General features: G+C 37.2%; 1 protein-coding gene across 1 annotated transcript in view; it reads left to right on the top strand.

The window, feature by feature from the left end:
- The window catches only part of AFF2 (AF4/FMR2 family member 2), a 628,447-nt gene that overhangs the window by 603,782 nt on the left and 12,095 nt on the right, over positions 1 to 12,570 (top strand). The window contains 3 exon segments of the mRNA XM_040442199.1: positions 4,723 to 4,794; positions 5,131 to 5,224; positions 9,941 to 9,990. Of these exon segments, the coding sequence (XP_040298133.1) occupies positions 4,723 to 4,794; positions 5,131 to 5,224; positions 9,941 to 9,990 (216 nt within the window).

The raw sequence follows: 12,570 nt of genomic DNA, 5'->3' as shown, positions 1-12,570 counted from the left end.
GGGTCTTCTGCAGTTGTAGCCCATTCGCCTCAAGGTTGTGCGTGTTGTGGCTTAACAATTGCTTTGCTGCATACCTCGGTTGTAACGAGTGGTTATTTCAGTCAACGTTGCTCTTCTATCAGCTTGAATCAGTCGGCCCATTCTCCTCTGACCTCTAGCATTTACAAGGCATTTTTGCCCACAGGACTGCCGCATACTGGATGTTTTTCCCTTTTCACACCATTCTTTGTAAACCCTAGAAATGGTTGTGCGTGAAAATCCCAGTAACTGAGCAGATTGTGAAATACTCAGACCGGCCCGTCTGGCACCAACAACCATGCCACGCTCAAAATTGCTTAAATCACCTTTCTTTCCCATTCTGACATTCAGTTTGGAGTTCAGGAGATTGTCTTGACCAGGACCACACCCCTAAATGCATTGAAGCAACTGCCATGTGATTGGTTGACTAGATAATTGCATTGATGAGAAATAGAACAGGTGTTCCTAATAATTCTTTAGGTAAGTGTATATTTTTTTGCTATTAATTTAGATATATTTTAGCCTAAAAAATGACGTGTAGTAGTATTTTATTAAAAAGTGTTGCTTTGAAATCTGCAGCTTCTATGTTTCATAGTACATAGCAAGCTGCAGAACGCTGTTCACCTTGAAATCTGTCAGATTCGCGGTCTGGTGGCTCGTTATTCTTCCCCTTTCATTCTTTTCCTGAATTATCTTTTTAGCTTATTTATTTCACATCAAAGTTTAACCATTTTAAACATTTTTGTTGAATCACTGTTAAAATATGGAGATTGTAGCTGTTGGCTGACCTTACCGCCACTCATTAGATGAATTTTGTTGAATCATGGCCTTGGCTGATTCCTTATGCTCTGTCCAGCTGTTCCTCTGTGGTACCATTAGTTGGTTTGGACATGATGCATTACTGATGTACTGTAACACTCACCTGTACCTATATTTATTCTGGCTCAGCTCACCATGCAGTTACCTGTGTATTAAGTTTTATAGTCTTCTGCGAACTGCCTTGGTCTGTACTTGGCTGATCTTCTGCTGTGACTTGACTTGTTCATACAAGCCTGATTCTGGCCCCTTACCTCACATGTGAAAGTGACCCTGAGATCTTCTCAAGACTCTTTAACTTTTCATGATTTAGTAGGTAGTATTCAAAGAAGATTAGTTTGGGACAGTTACCCGAGGAAAATTCTTCACACAATATGGTCTCAATTTAGTAACAATGGAATATTTTCTATACTGAAAGAAAAACATCTTTATCAAGAAACATGTATAACTTATCTTGAACATATCAGGTTGGCCATCTGACAGATCAAGTTTAACTCTGAGATACATGTGGTTAGAATTTTTCATGGCTAGCAAATTGGTTGATTTTATATACATTTTCTTATGCAAAATGGAATCATAGGTTACAATATCATGGATGCTCTTCAGTCTCCACCATTGTAGTAAAGAATTAAAAGTTAGGCTGCATTCACATCTCCATCAGAGATCACCCGGTTGCCTGTTCTTGCATAAATTCCATCTGTCAGCAGACAAAAATCACTGCATCAGCTAATTTGTCAGGCTAAAACCTGACATAGCCTTCTGGAAACGTCCACTGAAGATGTGAACGGGGCCTTACTGAGAGGATCTTGATCTTAGCAGAGAGTGATATACTGTATGATTTTTCAATCTAAATGACATATCAGCCTTATAAACTGGGTACATATAATATATAGTACAATTTTTTTTATATTTATAAGAAAATTTTAAATGTAGACTTAACTGTAGCTCCAATGGATGCAATAATGAAAAATGCTAGGTAGGAAACTGTTGTGTAATTTTAAACAAAGCTTTAGAATTTAATCATATTATTAGTGCCTTTTATGGTACTATTACCTTCAATGGACATGTTAATGTGCTACTGAAAAGGGGTGAAGTTTTAACTAAACATATTGTATCAACAAGTATACAGGTGAAGGATATGGAGCTATACTCGGACATGGAAATGGGGAGGGAAAAGAAAATAGAGAAGTGCTATTGTATAGCGAGCTTCATCAGACAGGAAACATTGGGACTCTAAGTTAAGGGACAGAAATTCCATGTCTCCAATTTATCACTTGCTACCCATTGTTAGAAGTCAGAGCAGGATAAGTGCAATTTGATGAAACTCCACCCCACTTTTTCTGGAATTATGGTAAATGTAGGTTGTATTAGGAGATCTACATCAGAGGTAAATAAAGGATCATAATTGCAGACAACCCATAGATGGCACATTAACTAAAACTGATATACTGAAGGTATAAACAAGAGCCCAAAAAAAATATTTTTAATAAAAGCCAATGCTGCACTATATAAGCAAAAATATGGAGTGCTTCTTCAAGCAGAGATCTATTCCAAGGGGAAAAACAACATCTTCAACATGGTGTTTTTTTTTGGTCCCCATGTATGGAAAATGTTCAGAAATAGTGAATAAATTGAAGGATACTTAAACGCCTTTGCTGTATAACACCTTTCTACCCCAAATTGGGGTCTTTATCAGTTCTGTAGATGTATACAGATGGAACTGTAAATCAAATACATTAATGAGTGTGCAAAATTAGAGAACCTTGCCCTTAAGAATTTAACATTTAAATGGATTGAGAGGATAATAGGGTTAAAGTTAGGCGATAGATAAATAAATTGTGTTCAGAATGGATGACGGTAGTGTGACCAGAGCATAACTGAAGAGCAGTATGATAAAACAGAATATGCTTGCTTGAACAGACAAGTTTTTCAGGCAGATTGTTTTTATTATTTTGAAGAGTTGGGGAGTGGTACAAAGGCTCGAGAGAGGTCCTAGTTTAGAATGTGAAAAAAGGTTGGTTGGAGGAAAGCATGCTGCTGTTTCGGATGGTTTCTGTAGGCTAGTAATTTGCTGTATGGGGTATAACCACTTTTAGAAAGGGGTAGCTAGTAGAGAAACTGATAGAGATAGGAAGCATTAGAATAGCATTGAATTACTAAATGCTTGTGGTGTAGGACTGTCATCAGATAGATACGATTGCCTATCTTTATCCATATCATCTGAAATTGATGTACAGTTCCAGGGCCCTGTGGATATTGTTATATAGATTTACTTAAACAAACATTGTATTTACACATTGAAAAATATTATTTGTAGGTGTAAATACTTTTCCAAACAATACAGAATAATGCAATTAATGTTCCCCTAGAGGCTTAGTGTCCTTCCAATGTTTGCCTCAGGCAATGTGCATGACAGATTGGCAGGTGATCCCTCCACTAAGTCTCAGCATCTGCCACAGGCACTCTTAAGGCCATGGCTAAAATAAGAGAGAGTTTGTTAGAGATTGACATTTTGTTTATGTCAGAGTGTCAGATTTGATCCTAGAGGGCTATCTTAAAAAATGACATATAGAAATATATATATATTTTTTCAATTCCAGAATATTTGACTGTTGACTTACTTAGCTTATAAAAGCCATCCTATCATTTCAAAATGGATATGACTTTGCTGTGTCATATTATGTTATGCCTCAAGTCTATATTTGTTTGTGACTTGGTCAAGAGGTCAGGAAATAGAATGGGGTATCAGTGAAATATCAACGTACTTTTGAATTGTTTTGTGGGATTTGTGCATTTAGCATAAATCTTGGTATGAAATGAATGACTATGTAGGAAAAATGTCAATCAGGTTGCATATGCTGCAGAATGTTATCTATACATGTGTCATAAATACTACCTTTGACTTACCATTCTATTATTTGGCATGGTATGAGCAGAGCCTCTTTAAACTACAGCTTGTGAAAGTAGGAATTTTTATTTAGAGTGCTTTTTTACCTAATAAAAAATGGATACTCTAGATTACTCTAGGTCTATGGCCAGGAAGAAAGGACATGATGTAATTTGATTAACAGATCCAGACAGGGGGATATCATTTGTAAAAGACATGGGTATCATGCTGGAAATAAATGCACCTGGCATGCTTTATCTGTAATAAAAGTCTTTATGGTAAATATCTGATAGGATGCCAAATGTTTTCCACATAGGAATATGTAATGACTAGAAATGAGTGAATTTCTTAAAATTAAATTCGGGTCTGATTTATCTACCGTAAATCAGCATTGTGATTTGATTTGGGTCCGAATCTATGCAAGCTGGATTGAAAATACTTTGCTTGCCTGGAAATGTTCTCTCTCTCTCTCCTCTATTTCTTTCTCTCTGTCCCTCTCTCTCTCACTCTTGCTCTGCAAAATTGTTCCCAAAACAAATCACTTAAGATTCTGGTTCCATAGAATCCACATTAAAAAAAAAATGGGTCTAATTTTCATTTCATAGAATTGATTCACTCATATCTAATAATCACCCAGGTACTATAGTACCAGATTTGGGAAATTATTGATTCTCATCAGCGTAAAGTTCCTTAGGTCCACCAAAGGAAATGATTTTGAGGGCCAACAATCTGTGTATACCTGACATGTCCACACTCACTTTTAAGTAATTTATGTTATCATTGGACATGCAGGATTTATTGTCAATAATGTTTAATAGGATATATGGTGGTTATTAGTTCTGAGGTCAGTTTTAAATGAAATTGTCTTGTACTAGACCTCAGGTGCTCCGTTTTATTAGGGGTCCATTATTGTGTCACAGCTTGGGCCCACCGGAGGATCCTCTGGTACTCTGTTGGGCAAGTTCAACCCTGATTCTCATATAGTCTTTATCTTAACATAGGTATGCAATGAGATTGAAGAATTTCACAGGCTCGGCTGCAAATGAAGGGGAAAAAAAGCTAGCAGTTTTATGGTAAGTCTACAGAGACAGCGTCAAAGAAGCCGAAATCCACTAGAACACTTTCAAACTACAGAAACACATAAGCGGCTTACAGAAGATCATTATTCTTGTTTTCCATTAAACTATTAAAGGATAACTAATGGCTTCTTTTAGCAGCTGACTAAACATTTATTCTTCCGATTCATATTGTTATCAAGATGGCATTTTAATGCCTTCTCCATTTTGATTTCATTTACTCATATGTTTCAATTTTACTTTTACTTGAAGAAATCCTAAAAAGGGATTTTTCACAGTTTATAAGGTTTATAAAACAGTGGAATTAACATAATCCTTTCCTAATTACTACAGCTATCGTTGTCTATCTCTGCTGTACTTGAGAATGTTTAAATTAAAGAAGGACCATGCTATGAAATACTCCAGATCACTCATGGAATATTTTAAGGTAATGCAATTGTTCTGTAATCGGTATGATTAGTAAAAAGGATAATAGAATAATTTGTCTTGGCATTTTTTTTTACTAAATATATAGTGTTGTATTTCATGTTTCCACAACTTGTGAATATTTGGATAATATACCATTACAACAAACTTTTACAAATTGCTTGTGAAATAACATTTCTGGAGTATCTTTTGTTAGAACTTTGTACTATGCCATTTCTCTGCTATTCTTGTAAGCATAAATTGACAACTGGGTGTTACAAGTTTGTAGGGATGGTGCGCCTATGCACTCTGATGCTGTTCAATCAGTGCTGACAGTAGCAGACTGTCGACAGTTACAAACCTTTTAAGAGTTGCCAATAGTCCAGAAATTGCACAAACTGTCCCTAATTCTTAGAGACAGTCTCTGCAAATGTGGGCTGACTTAGCCTAAAAAGGGGCGAAGCTTTTATACAAGCTTCACCTGTAAGTGTGTGTAGGTTACCAACATCAGATCTGTGGTGGCCCGACACAGGGACCCCTGGCGATCAGCTGTTAGAAGATGCTGGGCCTTCCATGAGCACCGCAACCTTGTCTTAGGCCGTCACCGTACAATGGTCACGTAGCCTAGTTGCAGCTCAGTCATATTTAAGTCAATGGGGCTGAGTTGCAATACCAAGCACAGCCGATATGCAATGTACAGTGCTGTGCTTGGTATGCTGTCCGGAGGCTTCAGTGCTCACTGGAGCTCCGGCCACACCGCGGATTCCTGAAATAGCTAATCGTGGGGGACTCTGACTCCCACCAATGTGATAATGATGACCTATCGTGAGGATAGGTCAACAATATCTTTTCCAAAATAACCCTTTTAAGAAAAGAATATGCCGATGATTATTTCATGGGGAATACTTGTATTTTCTGAAACATACATTTCAGGAGAAGTAACAGGTCCTCTTTAAAGACTATATATTTGGTATGATTATCCATATAATCATATTAAAACTATAACTACTTTGTGAGCTTGATGCATCTCATAATTAGTTGTTGAATTTATAGGAAAAGTTGGTAATCTGGCATGTTAGTAGAAGTTACCTCTTATATGCTTCATTTTACTTACAGATATAGTACAGATATAGTAACACAGAACTCACCATTGTCACATGCAGCCCTTGTCATGCTGTAAGGATTTAGCTAATTTAAATGTATATGGTTGCACTCAATAGAGAAACTACAATGTGCAGAAATATGGCAATTTCACTGCAATTTTGGGGGAGAAAATAAGTTTTATCCATGTAGATTGTAAGCACTCATGGGCAGGGCCCTCTCTCCTTCTGTACCAGTTTGTAACTCGTCTTGTTTATGCTTAGTGCAATTGTCTGTATTATGTATATATACCCCTTTTCATATGTACAGTGCTATGGAATGAATGGCGCTTTAATAATAAACAATAATAATAATATGAAGAAAATACAATCCAACTTCAAAAAGTGTATACATTAAATCTAGATTCCAAGTGAATTTTATCTCATCTTAAACCATATAAGAATGGAATATGCAAATTACTATACTCCTATATGGAAGTAATATATCAGGAACTGCCAAGCAGCATAAAATCATATTAGATATTCCTATAGAGTTAGTTATTAAGGTTCTTAACTAAACATTTCCAAAACTTTCATAATCTCATGTAATTAGAGATTAACAAATAGATTATATAGAATCAGAATTTGACCAAAAGTTTAGAAAAAATTTGGATTCCATAGAATCAGACTTTATATATATCTGCATAATTTTGACCTAAAACGTCATCAGAATTTCACATAAGTCCTAAAAGTACCTAAAGATATTAAAATCAAAGAAATTAGTCAAAAATATTAGACCTGGTAATTTATTTATTGAGGAAAATTACCCAATATTACATGTGTGTGAGCAACAATAGTATGTATACCTTTGCTTTAGGTATCTGGTAGACCACGTTTTGCAGCAATAGCTGCAGCAAGATGTTTCTGGTAATTGTTGATTAGTCCCGCACATCACGTTGGAGGAATTTTTACCTTGTTCAAAGCTGCATCAAATATGTTGCTGGGTTTCATACCATGAATTGCTCCGTTCATGTTCTTCCAGAACTTTTCTGTTAAATAAAGATCGGAATTTTGACTTTATTCTTTTTTAACCATTTTATAAAAGAACAACTTCTGTGCTTAGGGTTATTGTCTTGCCTCATGACCCACGTTCTCCTGAGATTTAGCTCACTGACACATGTCCTGACATTTTCCTTTAGAATTTGCTGGTATAATTGCTGGTAGAATTCATTATTTCATCAATGATGGTAAGCTGTTCTGGCCCAGATGCAGCAGAAAAGGCCCAAACCGTACTACCACCTTGGTGCTTCTCAGATGGGATGAGGTTTTTATGGTGGATTGCATTGTTTTCCTTTCTCCAAATATAAGGCTTCTCATTCAAACCAAAAATTCTATCTTGGTCTCATCCATTCATAAAACCTTGTTCCAATGTCCTTCTTGCTTGCCCAGGGGATCTATATATATATATATATATATATATATATCAAACTGCTAAATTTTGATTATAGAAGTAACATAGCTTGTTCTTCTATGCTGTTTGGGTAGCTCCCATTCACTACCATGAAAATCATGGAAGCAGCAGAGTGCTGGCCTGCTCAGCTGTTTCTGTAAACGCATGCCACCTATGGTTGGGTTTTCCATCTCACCATGGAAACAACCCCTTTAACAAAAGCTAATGTGAGAAAGGTCTATAGTTGCTTAAGGGTTACCTTGGGTTACTTTGTGACCTCTTGGCATGATCCCTGTTGGTTGACCACTCCCGAGGAAGGTAAAATTGGTCTTGAAATTCCTCTGTTTGTACACTATTTTATCTAATTGTGAATTTGTGGATTCCAAACTCTTTAGAGATGGTCTTGTAACTTTTTGAAGCCTGGAGCTTCAACAGTTCTTCTTTTGAGGTCATTAGAAATTTTGTTTGTTCGTGCCATGATAAACTGACATAAACATGTTGTGAAGATCATATTTTGATAGATCTGTGTTCTTTAAATATTACAGGTTGCCCACTCACATCTGTTATACTATTGATTGAAAACATTTGACTCTAATTTTGTCTTCAAGTTATCTGCTAATCCTAAAGGTTCACATACTTTTGCCACTCACAGATACAGTATGTGATATTGGATCATTTTCCTCAATAAATAAGTTACCAAGTCTAATATTTTGACTCATTTGTTTGATTTGGGTTATTGTTATCTACTTTTATGACTTGAGATTGTGATGTGAATTGTACATACCCATTTTTTAGTATGTGAATACCCATTCTTTATTAAGTGTGGAGATGGATAGGATGGACAGCCGATTTCCTTAGTAAGAGCCCTGATCAAAAGCCCTGGTTGTAGGCAACATGATTATAGGTCATCCAAACTAGGAAGCTTTTTCAACTTATAAGATAAAATGGATTGTCTGAAAAACACAACCTCTTTTAGTCTATTTGCTTTTGGTGGGATATGGTCAATATAAAGGGTAACCCCAAGCTAAAAAGCCAGCTCTAATAGTTAGATGAGGCAGTTAACAAGGAGTAGCAGACTTAGACTATCTACAGAATGTATTACACAGTTGGTCATTCTATTGAATGGTTAGCAAGTTATAGTACTGTATTTTTTACCCTGCTGGAATCTATGGCTATCTACTGTTCTACACTCAACTGATATCGGCAGGGCTTTTTAAAAGCAGGACATGTAGCAATCATCAGGTCAGCTTTATTTGAAAAACATGTCTTGTGACAGCCACTTTAAACTACATAATGGGAAAGAACTGTTAAATTCATAATTGTATATAGTCCTAATGCTTAGTATATGAAAAGTCAACTGTAAGTTTGACTAGTTTCTTTAATAATGTTGGCAGAAGCATAACTATAGAAAGTGCAGAACTTACAGCCACACCTAGACCTTGATGGTTGACGATGCCCAATGTCTTCTTAACCATATAGGGAAATAGCAGTACTGTAAATGGAACATGATGTTTCAAGATCCTGGTACAAATTTCACTGTTGGGGCCAATAGCTTCAGGTTATAGCAAATATAATAATATTAATGATATAAAATATTTAATTGAGCACGATAATTTATTTCATAAATATACAACAAATGTTTTCACTGACTTTTAAAGGGAGTCTGTCATCAAAGTTTCGCTTTTTTAAACCCTTCCCATAGCTTTCTAGCAGCCTTACAGTTAATAAAAACGTTACCTTTATGAGCAATCCTGGACTTATAAACCGGCACATGCGCATTAATTACTGTGATGCCGTACAAGGAATGGGCATCGCAGTGCGCATGCGCCGGCCGATGGACTAAGTGCGCAGGCGCGGGATCTCGGCGGGGGAAGCGACGATAAGGCTGAGCTAGCTGGGCACCTACGAGGGTAACGCCGCCCCTGGGCACTTGCGAGCCCTCATTTGCATATGCTACTGAGTTGTTTTTTGCCGGTTTTATAAGTCCAGGATTGCTCATAAAGAGAACGTTTTTATTAACTGTAAGGCTGCTAGAAAGCTATGGGAAGGGTTAAAAAGGTGAAACTTTGATGACAGACTCCCTTTAAGTAAACTTTACTGTTTTCATGTGCAATGTATTCTGCTGTGATCATTCTATTCTAATCTTCTAATATCTGTTAGTTATCAAGATTAACATTTATTGCTTAACCTTTCATTTCATTTAATACAGAATTCATCGAAGTCTTCACAGGCTCCTTCTCCATGGGGAGGCAATGGAAAGTAAGTGCTTTTTTTTTTCCTTTTAAGTGGCCCTTCATAAAAATGAAAAATTACTGAGTAAAATACAACATTGATGGTAAAGGAATGAAGGTCAGTTCTCAGGTTAGAGACAAATATATCAGAAAGTCAAAGTCAAGAATCAGCCACCCAAAATGTCTGAAAAGTTAATATAGGTGGCTTCAGAATTCTTTAACAATTTGGTCCTTAAACCAAATGATAGTCATAAAAGGACTGTTAATTAGATAGCAAGTACAGTGTCATTTCAGAAAGTCAAAGTAAAGTTAACCTCCACAGCTGAGACTCTTCAGTGATTGGATCTTTAATGAAAGACCAATGAATAATTCATTCATATATGGTCAGGGCTGTGAAATAAAACTGAACTTATATCTTTGGGGAAAATGTGAAGAGGCTTAATTGGACAATTATCAAAGCAATCAATCTTTATTTTAATGATAATGCACCTGAAAATAATGTGCAAAATTAATAAACTACCGTTAGATTTCAGTGAGTGATGATGAAAGGTACAACTTTGTGTAGCCCCCTGTCAATGAGTCCCTAGATCTGCCCTGGCAGCCTCCATTAATGAGGTACAGAGGGAAATATAAACCTAGGCCATGGATACAATGTCCTAGCTAGGTAGTAACAACAATATTCTCTTCACACTATAAAGGTTCTACTTGCCCACATTGTCATGTTCTCTAAAGAGGTCCTGTCAGCTAATACTTGAAAATACCTAGATGTTGGTCACTGTTGGAATTCACATTTGTTTCCTATGCCTTATTAATTTACCTGTGAAGTGTAAGTTCAGAATACAGTTTGCACTAGTTACTTAATTTTTTTACCATGTACTACTCTAATTTGATTTGCAGAGCTCTTAGCGTCAACTAGCAACCTTATTGTTCAATGACCTCTTAGGCAGTACTGTAGATGTGTCTGTGTGCTATGACGGCCAGACTGGACTACATTTTACAATAGAGCCATGTCAAAAATGGTTGATATTTTCTGGTTGTGCCTCTGTAGTAGTGGTTGTATTGGAGCTCAGAATGTTCTTTGGTGGGTAATAGTTTGTGTCCCATAGCAATAAGGCAACACAACCCATGACATTTCCCATCAAGGACATAATGTTAAATGAGGATACAATGTGCCCCATGTCATTCAGATAATGCAAGGTATTAAAAGGGTTGTCCAACCATCTATTTTTCTAACAATTTTGAATGCTACTAAATAATAAAAGAAATAATAGTTTACCAATCCCCCGCTGCTTTTGTTTTGATGCTTCCCAGGCCCTCTGATGGTCTCTGTTCTTTCAACTCCAACATGACTTGTTGACACGGACATTTGGTCAGTGGCTGCAGCAGTCACATGTTCAAGTCGACATGTCATTGCTGGAGATGGAAGGACACAGATCAGGACAGGGGAGCCAGGAAACATATAACAGCACTAGAATATGAGATCCTGCATAATATTGATATGAGCAAATAAAATAAAAAAACTTTGCTCTTAAATCATTTCAGGGGGGCTCCATTGGCGTTGGATAGGGGGTCAATCGATTGAACCAGAATACCTCTTTAATACTGAAAGGCTTTGTTTGCAGATCTGGCAGTCTGTTCTGGCATTGCCGGATTCTATAGTTCATCACCAGATCCCCATTAATTGTAATGAGGTCTGGCAGTGATCCTGCCACTTTCTGGGATTTGGCTGATTTTTGCTCCGGGAGATAGCTGGCATTTGTGCTGCATCAGGCAACCAAATCAGCTTGCTGCAGACACAGTGTTAGTGTTTTAGTAATGTAAATAGTTTCTTTATGATAGTAAGCATAATATTTGAAAAATAGAAATAATTCTTAATAGAAAAATTTGAGGTATGTTGGTATTTTTTGATTTAAAGAGGTTACCAGTGATAAAGGGGTTTTCCAGGACTTGGATATTGTGGCCCATACTCGGGACAGTTTATCAATATAATTTGTGGGTGTCCGACACTCACAACCCCAACCACCCATCAATGAATAGAAGGCTCAGTTCACTGTGTGATGTCCTGAATACTGCAGAACAGCGCCTACTTACACTTTCGGTTCTGTTCACGGTATAGTTTCTAGTGCTGGTCTCTGTCCAAATTAATAGGTGCAGGGGCCGGTTGTCAAATCCCCATCAATTTGATATTGATGACCCATTCTGAGAATAGGTTATCAATATATATAAAGGCTCATTCACATGCCCGTATTGTGGCCCACAAACAGCCATGTGCATCCTGCATCACGGAAGAAATCCATAAGGTCGGTGCGGAACTGAGGCACAGAACCCCACAGAAGCACTATGGCGTGCTTCTGTGGGATTTCTGTCTGTGCCTCTGCACTACAAAAAATAGAAAATATTCTATCTCTTTGCGGTACGGATGGATCATGGACCCATTCAAGTTGAATGGGTCTGGATCCGTTGCGGCAGCCGCACTGATTGTGCCCGTGCATTGGGGCCTGCAAATTGCAGCCCCCAATGCACGGAACGGCCGAACAATAGCTGTGTGAATGAGCCCTAAGTCCCAAAAAGCCCCTTCAGCATAAAGGATTACCTTGTGTTCCCCAAA

This window comes from Bufo bufo, chromosome 8 (assembly GCF_905171765.1).
Source record: "Bufo bufo chromosome 8, aBufBuf1.1, whole genome shotgun sequence".
Lineage (NCBI taxonomy): Eukaryota > Metazoa > Chordata > Amphibia > Anura > Bufonidae > Bufo > Bufo bufo.
The sequence above is the reverse complement of the archived record's forward strand: the minus strand, read 5'-3'. Positions and strand labels throughout refer to the sequence as shown.